The sequence below is a fragment of the Panthera uncia genome, chromosome B4, assembly GCF_023721935.1.
Source record: "Panthera uncia isolate 11264 chromosome B4, Puncia_PCG_1.0, whole genome shotgun sequence".
In the NCBI taxonomy this organism is placed as follows: Eukaryota; Metazoa; Chordata; class Mammalia; order Carnivora; family Felidae; genus Panthera; species Panthera uncia.
The window spans coordinates 74,580,976-74,598,574 of NC_064809.1; the positions used below are offsets into that span (position 1 = coordinate 74,580,976).

The 17,599-nt window shown below is 55.3% G+C and overlaps 1 protein-coding gene across 2 annotated transcripts in view; it reads right to left on the bottom strand.

Moving 5' to 3' along the window:
• FAIM2 (Fas apoptotic inhibitory molecule 2) overlaps positions 1–15,764 on the bottom strand; it is a 30,285-nt gene extending 14,521 nt beyond the window's left edge. Inside the window, exons 1-10 of one of the 2 annotated variants that reach the window (XM_049625420.1) lie at positions 15,658–15,764; positions 11,890–12,085; positions 9,111–9,211; positions 8,610–8,674; positions 8,130–8,183; positions 2,339–2,389; positions 1,953–1,992; positions 1,413–1,450; positions 844–931; positions 468–563 (exon numbers count right to left, since the gene is read on the bottom strand). In XM_049625420.1, the coding sequence (XP_049481377.1) occupies positions 468–563; positions 844–931; positions 1,413–1,450; positions 1,953–1,992; positions 2,339–2,389; positions 8,130–8,183; positions 8,610–8,674; positions 9,111–9,211; positions 11,890–12,085; positions 15,658–15,672 (744 nt within the window). In that variant the 5' untranslated portion in view covers positions 15,673–15,764. Of the gene's footprint in view, positions 1–467; positions 564–843; positions 932–1,412; positions 1,451–1,952; positions 1,993–2,338; positions 2,390–8,129; positions 8,184–8,609; positions 8,675–9,110; positions 9,212–10,885; positions 11,008–11,889; positions 12,086–15,657 lie in introns of those variants that run through there. The other variant, XM_049625421.1, reaches the window with a different exon arrangement.
• Positions 15,765–17,599: the final 1,835 nt, after the last annotated feature.

The window sequence follows — 17,599 nt, forward strand, 5'->3', positions numbered from 1 at the left end:
TATGCTCAGACCCCCACTGCCCCACCTCCTGCCTGCCTGGCCAGCCAGATTCTGGCCCCCTGGACTTGGCAGATCCCTCACGGGCCCCAGGAGGTCCTTCTTCAGGGCCCTTCTGGGCTTGGTGGCGCCATGGAGCTCCTGCGCTCCGGTCCCGGCCCAGGGTTTAAATGTGCTGTGGCTTCTCCCTTGGCCTCACCTCCCCCTTAGAGGGGAGGATGAGAAAGGTGAAGCCGGATGTGGCTCATGGTGTGAGCAGATGCCCACGCCTGCCAAGAAAAGCCTCCTTGTTTGTTTGCTTACACTGCCAACCAGCTCAGGGCAGGTGCCAGGAGGGCTGGACAGAATGACAAGCTGTGGGCCTTTGGCTCTGGGCCTTCCCTGGAAGGTGGGGAGGAAATGGCACCCTTGGGCGAGGTGGGGCTCTCCCTCCCTCCCCAGGGGCCCCACTGGGAGACCCGGGGACTCACGTATTGGAAAGGCAGGAGGATGGCCAGGATGAGTCCACTGAAGAAAAGAGTCATGAGCAGCACGAAGATCACACCCTGGCAGGAGGTGAAGTCAAACTGCAGGGATGGGACAGGTGTGAGCCATTGGGCCCGCACAGAGTGGCTTGGCACTCCTGGGGACCCCTGCTGGGCGGTGTGCTGGCCAGAAGGCTGAGCCCTAAACAGCAGGCTGCTGTCTTATTATGCTCCCTACCTAGAACCTGGCATCCCCCCTCCTCCCCTCCTTCAAGTGGCCTCCCAGACTCTACACACCCCTTTCCCCCTCCCTAGCCAGGGATCCAAGCTTGGAGCCCCCCATCCCATAGGCCTTGTCCCGCCCATAAGCCCCAGAGCTGACCTTAGTCTGGAAGCTAAAGACAGTGACTGAGAGGCAGACGAGAGCCGTGATGCCCAGACACAGCAGCACAGATGTCGTGTTGTAGTAGCTGCGGGACACAGGGCCGGGGGGCTCAGCTTCAGGCAGGGGTCCTGGTTTCCCCCGGCCCTCCTCCCAGGCCCACCGCCTTCTGTGGGTACCTGATCCCTCAACCTCTGGCCCCTAGCCTCTCTCCTGGGTTCTGCCCTCCCCAGCATGCTTAGACTCAAACTCCTCTTTGCAGAAGATGGAGAGGGGTTTGTGCTGGTGCCAGGGAGGTTTACAGGGAGTAGTGTGACCACCCAGGCTGGGGTCTCTCAAGCTGCAGTTTGAGAGAGAGGTCATCTTGCTCTCCTCCATTCCCCACTTCCACCCCCTGACCTGGCCAGGTCCTGCCATCACTGTTCAACGGAGTGTGCGAGAAGAGGGCTCCAGGCCAGTGTTTCCTGCCTGCCTGGACCTCCACGCTCCCTGAACACTCTCTGAAGGGGTGTGTTCAGGGGCAGCTCCCCTCCGAGAGTGGCCCGTCCCCTTCCACCTGTCCCCTTTACCTGGACAGCATCCCAGTGAGGTAGGCCATGGACAGGGTCTGGAAGGAGAAGCAGGATGAGGGAATGCTCCAGAATCCAGCCTTTGGGGGCCCAGTCTGGGCCTCCACTCCTTGGGCACAACTCTGCATCGGCCTCGCCCCCACACATTCACTTCCACAACTCAGGCCTGGTGAGGAGCATCCCGACGGGCCTGCACTAGCTGTGTTCCCTTCTTCCTTTTGCAGCCCTGCTCTTCCCTCCTCTCTATGACCTACTCTTCTTTATCCATTGCTCTAGGATGCCACATTCAAACCTCTTAAAAACAACGTCACAAAGAAAAGAGACAATGGCTGGAGTAAAGGGTGGGGGAGACTAAGCCTATTTGGAAAGAGAGGTGGGATGTCTTTGTGGTAGAAGGGGGGTGAAAATACCCCGGCCTCCACCGGTCACCTCCCATTGGACATCCGCAGCCCAGACTTCCTGGCCCTGGAAGCACCCCCCGCTTCCTCCTCCCACTATGTGCACTCAGCATCTGTCCCCAGCCACCCCCAGGTCACTTACGAAGATGGTCAGGAGAATCAGGTTCCAGGGGAAATGCCTCCTGTAAGGCAAACCACCGAGTTCAGAGGAGATGGGGGGGGGGGGGTGCCGGCAGCCACGGGCTGGGTCACTGCAGCTGGGAAGGGGGGGCCTCTGCCTAACCCCATCCCCACTCCTTGGAGCCTCCTCCTTCAGCCACACCCCCAGGTGCCCCCATCTGTCGGTCCACACCACCCTGTTGCCACCTGAGAGGTGCCAAGGGAAGGAGGGAGGGGCAGGCTTGATGGAGCCCAGAGGGTAGAGCCCTCTCAGAAGTTCACAGCACACTGGCAGCAGGCAGGACTGGGGCCAGAGCTTTCGAGATCCTTCTCATGTTCCCACAAGTTGTTCCTCAAGCCATCACATACCTAGGTCCAGAACAGCAGGCCAGGGTCAGATAGGTGGCGAAGAACACAGCACTGTGAGAAACAGATGGGCAGTCAGCCCGTGCCCCCTGAGGCCCCTCCACCCAGTCCCCTGCTCATTCCACTCTCTGCCCTCCCCCCAACCCTGCCGTCCACAGGCACCAGGTAGTATGATTGGGTCGGGGGAACGGTGTTTAAGACCTTGGTCGTCCTAGAACCTGGCAACGGGCAGGATGGTGGTACAATTCCAAAAGCCAGGAATGGGAATTGGGTGAGCCTGCTCCTGGAAACATGGAGTCTTGGGTGTCATGGACAGCTGACCACCCAATCCAAAGTGGCCTTCCCAGACACTCCCAATACTTCATACAGAAAGCTCGTATACGGTGTTTTCTAGGTGCCAGGCAGAGTTCCAGGTGCTTTATGAAGACTAATATAATCCTCATACCTTCTTGCTCCAGAGTCCTAATTTATCACCACTGCCCCACGCTGCCTCCTTCAGTCCCCTCCCACCTTTCTCACTACATGTAATAATCTTGTTACTTTATTGGTGGTCTACCCTACTAGGCTGCAAGTGAATCAGGTGAAGGGCCCTCATCTGTCCTGCCAGCGCCTGGCACAGGCAGGAGGTACCTGTGGCATGAATTTCTGGATCAGATGGCCATGTCCAGTGGAAGACTGGAAGGGAACTCAGGCACAACCCCAGAGACGGAGATTGAAGATTGAGGATTTTCTAGAGAGCAGTGGAAGTGACGGCCAGTCCGGGAGGTAGAAGATGAGGGGCTGAGGACCCAAGGGGCATGCTCACGCCTACCTACATGGATGCCACCACTAATGCATGGTCTCCAGCCCCCGGTGGACCCTGAACGTGGCACCTGCCATCCTCGCCCATCTCCCTTCTCAGTTTGTCACCTATCCCCCAGAGCAGCAATTCCAACCATCCTCCCTCATTTGCAAACCTCCCAGGCTGCCTCGCTCCTGCAAGGTCTGGCCTGGTGTGTTCCAGAAAGATTTGAGATGGCGTGGAGCTCCCTTGGCCCCCTGCCTGCCACTGGCAAACGTAGTATCCCTTTCTTCTGTCCTGCCATCCCAGGCCAATTGCCCCAGCCTGGACTCTGGGCCCCACACCCTCAATGGACCCGCCGTGTCTATCTCTATATCATCACCTTTAGCATCTACCTGCACCTCTCCTCCTACACGAACCTCCTTAACCGCTCTCCATCTTCAACCAATGTCTTCCCCAGTTCCAGCTACTTCCACTTTATCCGCCCTCACAGACAAGCTGCTTGAAAAAGTCGTCCTCACTCACTGTCTCCTTCTTCATCTCCTCATTGCTCCCCAACCCCACAAACTCAGCCCCAGCCCCACTTAATGACAGCTGGCTTTGCCACATCCCCGTGGCCTTGTTGAGTCCAGGTGATACTTGTCAGTCCCTGTCTTGCCTAACTTTTCAACATCGGATCCCTCCCATTATTCCCCTGGTTCCAAGATGACACTCTCGGGTCCCCTCCTACCTCCTTGGCCACTCCTTCCCAATCTCCTTCAGAGTATCTAAATTTGCCCAGTCCCTTTGACACAGAGTCTCATCAGGCTGTCTCCCTTCATGCTCTCGCTGGGGGCTCGCTCATCCACAGGACTCCCTCTAGCAGGCAAATGCTCATGGCTCCCACACCCTCGTTTCTGATCTACGTGTTCCTTCTCAACCCCAGACCTGAATATGCAACTGCCTACTGAGCAGACATGGCCATTCAGAAATGCTCCAAACCCAACAGGTTAGGAGTGAACTTGCCCTTCTCCCTGCCCCTGCTCCTGTGTCTCCTAGTGCAGAGGACATCATGCACGTCCAAGTCGCCCAAACAGAGAGCTCAGCATCCTTGACTCTCACCCAGCCTCGCCCGATTAATCACCTGGACCTGCCAATCCTCCTACCCAGGCAGCTCTCAGATCTGTCACCTTCTCTCCATGCCCAATACCACCCTTTTAGGTGGGGCCACCTCTCTCCGTCTGGTCCTGCTGCCACCCCTGCCTTCCACCCTCCAAGCTACAGGCAGATCCAACCGTGAGACTTCCTTGTTTAAAATTACCAAAGACCTGGCAAGGCCCTGCTTCATGTGCCTCCCTGAACCTACCTCCCTGGCCCACCCTTCCCTGCACTCCACTCCTCCTCCTCTCTGCACCCTCACAATGTGCCTGCCACACTCTGCTCCTGCTGGAAAGGACCGACTGGCAGGGAAGCCTGAGGCCTGGGTTAGAGGGGCTCCCTCCACGCACCACGGACATTCCTCAACCAAGGCCTGCACCCTCACACCTTCCAGGCCTGTTCATCTGAACCCCCACCCGGATATAGCATCTGGAGCGACCTACTCATTTTGCATTCCTACCACTAAGCGGGAGCCTGGCAATGGTTAGGTGGCCTTTAAATACTTCTGGATGAAAGGCAAAAGAATAAGGGATGGAGAGGTGGAGACAAGCCTACTGGCTTTGGCAAATAGGACGCCTCCATTTTCACCTTCTCCTATTCTTCAGTGGCTCTCGAGTGATGTGGAACAGTTGTCACAGTGATTGAGGGGTTCTTAGTATCGGGGGCCAGCGAAGGACAGTGGAAACATCCTGCCCCAGTTGAGAAACACTCCAGCATCTGCTCTCTTCTGGTCTCACTTGAGTCATTGGTCAGTCACTTGGGCAATAATAATAATGATAATAGCCTTGTCTATGTGTGTCCTGGGTGTGGGTCCTGTCTCCCCGCCAGACTGGGAGCTTCCAAAGGGCAAGGGCCCTGTCTCCTTTCCTCTCTGGTCCACAGCTCCTCAACCCTCAAGACCAGAGGTCACAGGAAGGGCAGAGGGACATGACCTGGGGGTTACAGGGCAGCTTTGGAGCTTGACATTCGCATTCATAGCCCAGCTCTGCACTCTTATTGTGTGAGCTTAAATAAGTTACTTAATTGCAGAGCGCCGTTTCCCCTCCTTTGTGAAACAGGAGCACTGGTACCGGCTCACAGGGGCTGTAGCAGATTGACTTGAGGGCGCACAGGTCAAGCGTGGACAGGCCCTGGTACAGGGTAAGGACTTGAGAATGGGAGTTGTTAGTATAATGGGACTGGCAGCCTCCTAGAGAGGCTCCAACCCACCTCTCCCAGCTCTGGGCCTCACAATTTCCTCCTCCGCCTGCTTCCCCACCCCCGCCCCACAGCCCTGACTCCTTCCCCCCCCCCCCCTCGCCAGGGCTCCGAGGGAGCAATCAGACAATAAGGTAAGAGCCCACCAAGGGAGATGACGGGGGCCTTGAGACAGCGGTGAGTGGAAGGCGGGGGCTGGCAGGCTGCCATCCCAGGGGGCAGAGAATGAATCACAGACGTGAAGGAGAGACTCACTTGCATGTCAGAGCCTGGGCCCCAGGCCTGGGCTGGAGCCCTGGTCTGTTTACAGAGTGTCAGAACAGGGGAGGGAGGCTCAGGTGGAAGCCGGTCTAAACCCAGTGTCCTCCCGCAACATATCCCATTCTAGGGCCGATCCTGGACCAGCAGGGGAAGCAGCAGAACATGTAGGGGAAGTGCACAAGACTGTGCTGCTTAGCAAGTGATAACTTCTCTCTGAGCCTCATTTCCTCATCCGTAAAATGGTGATAATCATAGTGTCTGCCTGGTAGGGTTGTTTATAAGGATCAAATGACAAATACCTGTAAAGCACTCAGCACCGTGTCTCACACATAGAAAAAGAGTGGTTTCGTTCTTATTGCTGTTAAGGGCTTGGTACGTTGAAGGAGATGAGACCCACTCGGTCTCAGGCCCAGAAGCAAATTCAGGGGGCAAAGTGGATAGAGTTGAGGGATGGGGAGGGGACCAGGCAGGACAGAGCCACAGGGTGGCTTTCTGTTGAAAAAAGCAGCATCTTGGTGCTGGGATTCCCAAGCACCTCTAAGGCTCTGTGATGCCCCTTAAAAGCACAGGGTCCAGGCCCACTCCTGATTTCTCTCCTCCTCCCCCACCCCCACCCCTGAGCCAGGGAGAGCATCTCTGCTTTCTGTCTGGAGATGTTGAGGAGGAGCGTTGTTAAACCTCACCATTCACGGGCCAGAGTCTCATGCCTGCCCTCAGTGGGGTGGACTCTGCCTCACTTCTGAGCCTGCTCATTCCCGGGCTGTCTCCCTGTCGCCATCTGCTCAGGACCTGGAGTCCTGCAGACCCTCCCACAGAAGTCCTGGTGAGGGGCCTGGGGACTCCATTCCAGAGTCCTCAGGGCACCTGAGTCTGCCAGGGGGTGCTGACGTACTGGGAGCCATGCCAACCTGCCATGTGTGTTGGCCGGGGTGGCCGTCCCTGGGGCCTCATTAGCTTTATCATACAGTGCCTCCAGTTCTCCAAGATGCATGCCTCCTTGCCTGGTCTGCAGACGGGTCCTCTGTTCTATGCCCTAAGAAAGGCTCTAGGCGTGAATGTCTCCTCCCCTGGGACTCCCAACTTGACTGAGCCTCCCCTCCACTCCTCTGCTCCTCCGAGGAGCCACCGAGGCCAGGATGGGCCTCCTTCCTGTCAGCCTATGGTTGGCTTGTATTAATTCAAGGCCCACCTGGACTGTTCTGGGCTCGGGATGGTTCAGGAGGCTTTGGGCTGAGCCCACATCTCCACCATACCTCTACCCAGGAGCGGGCCTGGGACAGCTGGAGTGCGCAAGCTCCTTGCCAGGCATTCAGAGCTCCCACCCCAGAAGGTCCCCCTGCTCTCTGAGATGTGTCAGACTCCCTTACATGGAGCCTTCCAGCCCCCTGCCCGTCTTGTCCCGTATTTACTACATGTACCACGTGCAGCCCCACTCCCGCGCTTTTGCTTGAGCCACTTCAGTCTGCATCTGTTGAGGTGCACCCTCTCAAGTGGACTGAGGTCTTGGATGTCTCAGGCTCAGCCCTCCCGCCTCCCCTCCTCTGAGTGCTGCTCTCTCCCGTGCTGCTTTGTGCCACTCACTACCTTTCCCTACAGAGGTCTCCTCCCCAGTAGCCCCAGTGCCCAGTACAGCGCTGGAGGAGAGAGCGGTTAGAGCGGTATTGCTCTGAGCCCAGGGTAGTTCTGGCCTGGAATTACCCCCAAATGACCCCTAATTGCTCAGATAGGAGGGTCAAGGATCACCTACGCCACCCAACTTCTTCTCTTAAGTTACCTGCCATGTTCTTTAAAGAATAGAGGGCAAGCAGGAGCCAAGTGCCTTGAGAAGAAGGGAGCCTGCCAAGTGGAGTGATTAAGAGCACAAGCCTCAACCTGAATCCTGGATTTGAATCCCAGCTCCGCCACAGACTAGCTGTGTGACCTTGGGCAAATTACTCAACCTCTCTGAGCCTTAGTTTTCTGAGATAATCATACCCAGTAGACTCGAGGATCGAATGCAATACTGTATATCCAGAGCACAGAACAAGGCCCAGCCCTTATTAGGCATTCTGTAAGTGGTAGTTACTATGATTAATAATTTATAGGCATTAATAACAACAATGTTAATAAGAGTAGCAACATTATCATTAGTGTGGGCCAAGGTGTTCCAGCCCCCCCCCCTTCCCCTCAGGGCCAAGGTCTGGGTCTCTCCAGCCAGGGCCCCAGCCCACCTCCCCTCTTTGTGCAAGCACCAGAACCTATGTCTGTCTTCTTCCCTCCCCCTCAGATCCAAAGGGCCTGTCTGGTCATGCTCTTGTGAGGACAGTCTTCCTTTGGGGTGGAGGGAGCCATGGGCTTGGATTCTGTCCGTGGAGACTTCCCACCCTGTGCCACTGAGGGTTCTCTGGGAAGGGGCCTGGAGGCCTGGGGTATACTCACTAGGATGCCCAGTACCATCCTGGGTTGGCCTGGACATAGTCCTTAACGGGGTCACTGCAGAGAAAGGAGGGGGAGAGAATCAGAATCTCCCCTATGTCTCCATTTCCATGTCTGCACCTGCCCCACCACGGTTCCCAGGACTTGCGAAGAAGAAAGGAGGAAGGGATCCTGGTGGCATAGGGAGCCCCAGCCACAGTCCCCGGCTGGGACATGGAGGTACCCGGCTGTGGGGCTGGAAGATCTGAGAGGAATGACCACTTCGCAGGCACTAGCAGGCCCAGAAGGTACCGGGTCCACCCCTGATGGATAGAGGACTCCTCCGTGGGCACTCCCTAAGATTCCTCCCCAGTGTGAGGGCCTCCACTGCCCCACACAAATCTTTTCAGGCAAACATTCCAAGAGCAGTCTGATTCAGGGACCCCCGCCCCAGGCCTTGCCATGGCTGCCCCTAGAAGGTGCTGGTTCACACAACCAACTCACCAGAAGGTAAAGAGAGCCACGACACCCAACGTCACCAGCAGCTGGATCAGTAGGATTGTATAGACCTAGGTTTGGGAGGGAGTTCCGGTCAGCTTGGGGAGCCCCCACTGGAGGCTAGGGAGGCTCAGGCCCCCAGTGAGGCTCAGCGAGTACCCCAGCTTCCCAGTGACTCTACTCTCCAGACCTACATCCTATACCCTCCCCTTTCTTTCACTAGAATGGACCCAGGACAAGGTGAAAGACAAGCAACTTTGCTCCAGAGCCCACCCCCACAGGACAAGGGGCCCCATGTATCTGGAGACAGGTTGAGACAATGAGTTTGGGTATAGCAGGGGGCAGTGGGGTGAAGCACTTCCCAGCAGGTGCTATCAGCTGGGGTCACTAGAGAAGGGGACACAGGGATGGCCTCTGTAGACAGAGGGCTGGGCCAGGGCCTTCTCAAGGGACACCCTGTCCTCCCCCCAGTCCCCCAGTCCTGGAGAGTTGGGAGGAGGTGGTTACCTTTCTGATGAAGACTCGGCGAACTTTCTGGTCATCCCAACTGAAGGTGGTGAAGAGCTCATGGTCTCCGGCGGGGAATCCGTTCTCATAGCTGGAGCTGCCTGTATGGACATGGGGAGGGCCATGAGGGCTCCCATGTATATAAATGCTGCCCCCAATGGCCACCTGTTCAGAGCTGACTTTTGTCAAACTGGCTCTCTGGACTGGGGAAGCTTTTTTCTCTAGTTCCGTTCTCAAACCTCCCACCCACCCCATCCCACCCTCAGATCTTTTTCCCCAGCTGCTTCTCCTGAGTCCTGAGAATACACTGTCATTTCCCTACCCCTTCCTTGCATGCTGACTGGGGCTCCCTGGGGGCCAATCCCTGCCATACAAATGTGGCCCTTTTCTCTTGTGTCCCCCACTCTCCTCCCTAAACACGCTGGCTCCCTTTAGTGGCTAAGAATCAGAGAGAGACAGCCACTCTCCCAAGGCCACCTAGCACATCTCAGGGTCTAAGGTCCTACCCCTGCCTGCTCTGAGGCCCTTGGGGTGAGAACCAGGGACTAGTTGGATGGGAGAACCTTCTGGTGCTCCAGCTGGGAAGCAGGGCAGGGGGAAGACTGGAGGGGGAAGTAAAGCCGGGACAAGGGCAAGGAGTGGGGTATGGCTGGGGATGAAGTTTGGGGGCCTGGTCCCAGAACTGAGAAACCAGACATCAGGCCTGTGAAAGAGCATAGGATCCACAAACAGACCCACATGTGGCTCCCTCTTCTCAGACTGACTATCAGCCATCTTGGAGTGTCTTCTGTGATATGGGTCTGTGACACTCACCTCCTGGGGACAAAACTAGATGAAAGTAAAAGCCGATGGCTCTGTGCCTGGTGGGGACTATGCTGCCGTCTCCTTTGCACCCCTCATCTGGGCCATTCCTGAGGCCTCTGCTCTGTTCTCTTCCACTGTCCTTTTAATTCTTGCCATTTCTCCACGATCTTACCCTCCCTCCACAGCAAAAGTGTCAGTCTTGGTCTTTCAAAGCTGACCCTGCATCAAGCTCTTTGATGGCTCCCCACTGCCTTTTACTCAAGTTCAAGTTCTTTAACAAAGCTTCCACAGCCTCCCCCGAGCTCTCAGCCCCAATGCACACTGTTCCCTCCTACTTTTCTCCAGCCTGACTATATTTTTTCGGCCACGTGCTTTCTTGCCTCTGCACATTGTATTCTTTCAGCCTGAACACTCATTTCCCCGCCTCTTCACCAGGCTAACTCATTGAGTCTTCAGGACTCAATGTGGATACATTGAAGTCCAGGAAGTCTTCCCTGACTGCCACACGGATTAGGTAAGCTGCCTAGGCCTCTATCACTGCATCTCTTTCATTGTGTGGTAGTGTCTGTTTACTTGTCTATATAGTCAGGCCCGTGGGGGCAACAAGTCTTGCAAATCCATGCATCGCTAGAAATTTAGCATCACTGGTCACAGTGCTTGACACACACTTAGAAATGTTTGTCGCATGTTGACTAAAATGAGCTTCCTTCCTGCCCTGACAGTTCCCTGGAAAACACTATTTAAGGCAGCTAGCCCTGGCAACCTGGATATGGAAAATGAAGAAGGGGGAGAGAGGGGAACCCACTGCAAACCTGAGGCCTGGAGGCCCTCACCCTTTTGTCTTCCACTTTCATGTGCGGTCTACATCTCCTGCCAAAACCCAAATGGCCAGACCACTGAGCAGGCGATGAGGACAGAGAAAGTCCTGTGGGTGTCTGGGGCAGTGAGAAGGGCTCACACAAACACCAGACCTTCATTGGCTCTCCAGTAGCTCATGGTGTGGTAGGTCTGCTTGGCTCTGGGCCGAGAGGGTTTGTGATAAGGGGTGTGGACCATGGTGGCCACTCCCGGTGAGTAGAAGCTCTGTCTGAGGCATTGTTCCTGGGATTCCTTCTAGAATTCTGCTGGGGAGGGTGAGAGTATATAAGATGGGGGGGGGGGGGTTGAGGGGTTGCTTAGGGAGGCTGCCGGGGCTGAGGAAGATTTGAGAAGGGGCCCTTCCTTAGCACGTGGGGAGCTGTATGTTCCCAGCCCCAAGGCAAAGCTCCCACAAGCTGCTCAATCTAACAGAGGGGCTCCTACGGGCTGTGATTTTTGGTTTTACAGGGAGCTGGCATTCGCCTGGGTAAGTGTGCCTATGAATTATGCCTGGCCATGAGGGGCACTAAGGCTGGCATCCATATACCTTCCCCATGTCATGTCCTCCTGTCCCCAACAAAGGCCTGGAGAAGGGAAGAGAGGTAAGGAAAGTGAGGGTGAAGTGATCCTCAGACCCCTGGCCCCCAACATCCCTGGGGCCTTCAGGGGGAAGTTTTGAATCAGCCCGTATGTAAACACGACACCTCCACTCACAGGGAGCCAGCCACAGCTTAATGCTGCCCTTTCCTGCGTCTACTCTGACCTCTCTCCACCCTTTTAATGTACCCCTTTGAGGAAAGCCTTTCTAGAATAGCCCCTGATCCACCCCCTCCCCCTATTTACTCTCTGTATTTGCCCTAGCTTGGTGACTTGAAAAGAATCCCCTCTTCCCCATCCAAGAGTACTATGACAGAAAATATCATGTCTCTCCCTTTTCATGGAGTCCTCCTTGACCTACCCTTGGAATAGCCCTCCAAATCCCAAGCCTTTGACAACAGAGCCTCATATAACAACCATACAATGCATCTATTTATGGGCAACTTCCTCCTACCCAAGTTTTTCCTCTGGGCCTACCACTCCCCATGATGTTCCAGCCTCCAGGAGCTGCGAGACTTACTAGGATCCACATAGGCCCAGCTGGGATGGAGAGGCACAGCCGACGGGGCTGGGGGGAAGGCCCCTGCCTTCAACCCCTCTCCAGAGGTGGCCTCCTCATAGGAGGGCGGGGCCGAGGGCACTGCTGGAGTCTCCTTCTTCTCACCATTGGCCTGCTGCTGCCCCTCTGTCCCGGGGGCCTTGTTAGCCACGGAGATCTGTGGAATAGAGGCGAAGAGAGACAGTCACCAGAGAAAGTGTGCCTTCCAAGTCCTCCCCACCAGCCCCCAATATCTGGAACTTCCATGGGTACTTTCTCACCTGCACTAGGAAGGGTGGGGGTGCAGACAATAATTTCCCTATTTGACACGGGATATGGAATATTATTCAGCCTTAAGAAAGAAGGAGATCCTTCCATTTGCAACAAGGCTCAGGGAAATAAGCCAGACACAGAAAGACAAAAACTGCGTGATACCAGTTATATTGGGAATCGAAAATAGCCAAACTCATAGAAGCACAGAGTAGAATGGTGGTTGCCAGGGGTTGGGGGGTGGGGGAAATGGGAAGGTGTTGGTCAAAGGGCACAAAGTTTCCATTGTGCTAGATGAATAAGTTCTGGAGATCTAACGTACAGCATGGTGATTATAGTTAACAATACTGTATTGTATACTCGAAATCTGCTGAGAGGGTGGATCTTAAGTGTTCTCATCACACACAAAGAAAGGTAACTATGTGAAGTGATGTTAACTGACTTGATTGTGATCATTTCACAATATACATGTATATCAAAACATTCAGGTCCGTGTACCTTAAATATATACAATTACCATTTGTCAATTATACCCCAATAAAGATGGTGGTGGAGGAAGACTCTCCCCCCTCCCCCCCTTTTTTTTTTATAGATGGGAGAACTGAGCTCCAGGAGGGTCAGGGCTGGCCAGAGGCACACACTGAAGCTGGAATAAAAACTGAGGAAGGAGAGGGGAAAAAAACTGAGTGACTCGGTCGGTTAAGCGTCCGGCTCGTGATTTTGGCTCACGTCATGATCTCACAAATCGTGATATCAAGCTCTGTGTTGGGCTCAGGTGCCAAGCCTGCTTGGGATTCTCCCTCTCCCTCTTTCTCTTTCTCTCTCTCTGCCTTCCTGCATGCACATGCATGCCCTCTCTCTCTCTCAAAATAAATAAACTTTAAAAAAAAGTTTAAAAAATAACTGAGGAAGGAGAAATTCTTAGGAGAGGCCACCATGGGGCTGTCCCTGGGGCAGAGAAGGGGTGTGTATAGTTCCACTGTCTCCCCGGGGTTCAGGGAAGGGCCTGGCACAGAGTAGGCCCTCAAGAATATTATTGAATGAAAGATTCTTTCATTTAATCTCCCTGCTACCTTGGTGGTTATATTTTGACCCCTGTTGTTTTTTTTTTAATGTTTATTTATTTTTGAAAGAGAGAGAGAGAGAGAGCAGGGGTGGAGCAGAGAGAGAGGGGGGAGGAGAGAGGATCTGAAGTGGGCTCTGTGCTGACAGCAGAGAACCCAATGAGGGACTTGAACTCACAAACCATGAAATCATGACCTAAGTTGAAGTTGGATGCCCAACCGACTGAGCCACCCAGGCACCCCTGATCCCTCTTTTAAAATGAGGGAACTGAGGCTCAGAGAGGAAGGATGACTTGTCCAAGGTCACAGAGCCACACATAACCCATTGGACTGAAGAGCCCAGGCCCCATCCACTGGGACTGGCCTCCTTCTGTTGGGCTGGAGATGACACTAGGAAGGTGGGGATGGGCGAGCAGGGAAACAGAGAGGGGTGAGGGGAGATATGAGGAAGAAAGGGGACCATAGAGTGGGGAAAGGGCAAGAGGTCCCTGGTGAAGGGTCCTGTTTTGGCCTCATCCTGTTGTGAACCTCAGCCTCTCTCCCAAACCAGAACAGAATCGCAGACCTTCACTGTTGGAAGGGATCTCAGAAGGTATCTAGCTCAGCCCTTTCCTTCATTTGACAGATGAGGAAACTGAGGCCCAGAGGGAATTGTGCCATGGCAGGTTGAAAACTCAAGCCCATTTACACTCAGCTCTGCCCCAGGCCCCAGAGGGTCCACTTAAGCTTTAGGGGAGAGGATGTGAGCTGGAAGGGCCTGAGTGCTGCCACCAGGGAAGGGAAGACTGTGGGGGAGGGGGTGTATGAAAACTGACCCGGCAACAAAAAGACTAAGCCTCAGAAAATGAATGGGATTTAGTTCTGGCTTCAGAAAGAATGTGTTAAACCCGAAGGGCCGCAGAGGAAGGCCGCTGAGTTCATTCTTTGCAGGTTGCGTCCAGCTGAGGCAGCCCAGAGGGAAGCGAGCACCAGAACATCTCTGTCTCCACTCAGCCCTAAGGACCGGTGAACTGGAAAGTTCTTTTCCATCCTCAGAAAGCCTGTGAGCCAGCTGGGGGTGAGAGGCAGAGGAGGCAGGGGCAATGTGCTACATTCATTGAGGACAGGAGGCAATGTCAGCAAAGTGACTGGGGTGGGGGTGGGGGGATGGAATCAGCAGTAGGTGTGGGGAGGGGGCTTTTCATTTTCACCACAGTGAACACCCCCCGGGCCTCCTTAGGGAAGGGCCTTGAGGAGCCTAGGCCTGTGAGAATGGGGCCCTGGTTCACTTGCTGCCCTCCCACTCCCCAACCTCCTTCCTCATCCAGACCAGAAGGCTCACATCCAGGAAAACCCATTTCAGCCCACCAGAACCAAGGTCCTTTGAAACCAGACCCAGGAAAAGAATTATCACCTCTGACTTCAGCCCTGTCACGAATGGGCCCTCCTCCCAACCCCCACCCTGCCGATCAGCCCCAGAGCCTCCTGGGCCCTGCCCCCCATACACACACACACACACACACACACACACACACACCCTCATTCCCAAGTGAGGTCTGCCCAATGGCAGGAGGTGGTATCACCAGTGACATCATTTTGAGGTCTCAGGAGCTTAAAAACAGAGAGGAGGGTCTGAGAGCCCAGGGAAGGATGCCATTGGCTCTGAGGCTCATCTTGGAGAAAGGAAGGGGGAATGTAGGGGAGGCTCCTCTTCTGTTTTCTCTGCCCAATCCTTGGCACCCCCAAAACAGAGGGCCAGAGGACCCTCCCCCTTTGCCCCAGGCCCTGATTGTTGTATAATTCCACAGGCTGTTGATGTTATGTAACCACATTAGGCCAGCCAAGTCTCTGCCCCAGCCCTTCCCCTCCATTTCAGGCCTAAAACTAGAAAAAAAGAGACGACGTTTTATCTGGTTCCATCTAGTCCCATGTCGAGCCAAAACAAAAACAAAAATTAAAGCATCCTGATGCAGGGTTGCCATAGTAATCCCCTCCCCCACAAAAGCATGTGTCCAGATGTGGAATGAGTTGGCTGGGGGGTGGGGGTGGGGGTTTCTGTGGAGGTGGGAAAGATGAGCATAATGTGGTTGGGGCAGGATAGGCACCACTCCTTGGGGCTCACCCAGGTGCCCCCCTCTAGTCCCCCCACCACACCCTGGACACCCAGGTTGATTCCTTAAGGGAAACTGGGTACCTGTGAAGGGTCCTGAGATGCCAAAGCCCCTGGGGTGAGAGGGCCTGTTGGGCAGGAAGAGGCCCTGACCTATCACTTGAAATGCGCCTTTTGGTCCTCTGACTGCAACAAGGACCACAGAGGACCTTCGCACAAGCGCCGGGGAAGGATGCTTATAGTGGTCCAGAGAGTTTGCTCGGGATGACGGAGAGCGGGGAGCTGAAGGATGAAGGATGATGGTGCAGGTGGGGGAGATGCCGGTACCTTTCCTTGTGTCATGGTGCCGTCTCTCCGGGAAGGGGTCCCTGAGGCAGGGGCGGCCGCTTGGGTCACCGCAGCCTGCCTGCGTCTCTTCCTTCCTCCGCGTGGGTTCTAGCAACATCCACTGCAGCCGGGCCAGGCGGACCGGAATGTACCATTCAGGCGCAGGAGGAGGAGGGGGCCCGGGGGCGGGCCGGGAGGCTGCTGCGGAGGCCGCTGCGGATTTACAAGCCCGTGGGGAGGAGGAGGCGCGCCGCCCCCTCCCCCGTCCCCTCCACCCTGAACCCTCATCCCGGGACTAGGGAGCGCGTGCTGCAGAGCCACCCAAGTGGATGGGTCCGCAGGGCGGGAGGAGGCGCGGGACTCCGTGACACCCGACCAGCTGATGCTGCCTGCCTGTAACTGGAGCTGGGTGTCAGGGCCCTATCTCTCCACCATCTCTGCCGCTGACAGGTTCTGTTCAAGCCTCAGCCTCCCCCTTCCCTGCCTCTGGATGCGTCCCAGATTTCTGTCTCCATTTCCACCTCCCCTCTCATCTGTTTCATCATCCACGGCAGAGTGGGGAAAGTCTCCCACGGCTGGCTCATCTACCCTCCCTGGCTTCTAATAGGGCCCCTGGGCCCTCAGTTCCTATGGGCCTTTGGCAAGCCATATAGGCACCTCTCCTTTGCCTCCATTTTCCCACCTGTGAAATGGGAGCAATGGGCCCCTCCCTACCTTGTCGCAGAGGCCTGGTGTGGGAGGATGCAGGTGCTGGTGTTTTTGTTTTTGTTTTTGTTTTTTTTTTTTTAGCCCTGCTGGACCATCTAACCAGGCCTTTCTGGAGAGGCTTCTAGCTCTGTCTCAAAGCGTCTCCAACTCCCATCCCCATTCCCAAGCTGCTGCTTCCTTTCTGCCTCCACTCCTGCCTCCATCACCCCTGCCCCCTTCCAGAGCCTGTTCCCTCCCCTCTCCCAGACTTGTCCTTGGGAATTGGCCATCGCCAGGCCCAGTTTTCCAAAGCTGCTGCAGTGTTGCTATGGAGTTTGCAATCTCACGAGCTGGGCTGGATTCCCAACTTGATCACCCTCTGGCCTTGTGACTTTGGCAAGGCCTTGATCTCTGTGAGCTGCAGCGTCTCCTATGGAAAGAAAGAGCTCTGTCCATCCTAGACTGACTGTGAGGCACACAGGTTATGGCGGTGGAAGCGCACTGAAGACCACAAAGTGCAGCCAGCATGTGAGTCATTATTAGCTGAGGAATTAGTGTCTTGGGCCGCTCCAGGGTGAGGACTCTGAGATCTGCCTAAAAGGATCTGAACTTCGTAGGATAAGATGAGAAACCAAGTCCCAATGCAGGGATGACCCCTTACCATCTGCTTCTCTGTCATCTCTCAGCTAGACCCACCTAATGACGGTGAGAGAGCAGGGCGCTTGGTGTGCAGCTAGATTATTGAGTTGTGACTCCAACTCTGTTCGCCCTTTGTATCCCGCCCCCTAGCTACCAACTGCCTACATGCTTGCTTAAGCCGGGGTGTCCCTGTCTAGAGGCTCTCTCAGCCCTCGCTGTCCTTCCCAGCCCTTCTCCTGACCCCTTCCTCCTGCAAACTGTTGGCATAGTTCCCCCCACCCCCACTGCTGCCCAAGGTCTGCCTGGCCTGCACGCCACCACCGTTCCCTCCCCCCACCCCCCCAATCTGTGTTCTGGAGCAGTTTTCTCCTCCTGCGTGACATCTCTAGTGGCCACCTCCTCCAGGAAGCCTCCCTGGCCCCTGGTCTGGGATTGATGCTTTTTTCTGTAGTTTCCTAGCACCCGTCACATGACACTGTGGAGTTTCTTTGTCTCCCTGGTAGATTCTAAGAGAACCTGTCTAGCAGTTTCCATGTTGGCAGGGCTGAGAACTGTGGCAGGCATGTGGAATGTACTCGATAAATCCTAGCTGTGACTATTACCCAGACATATGGTG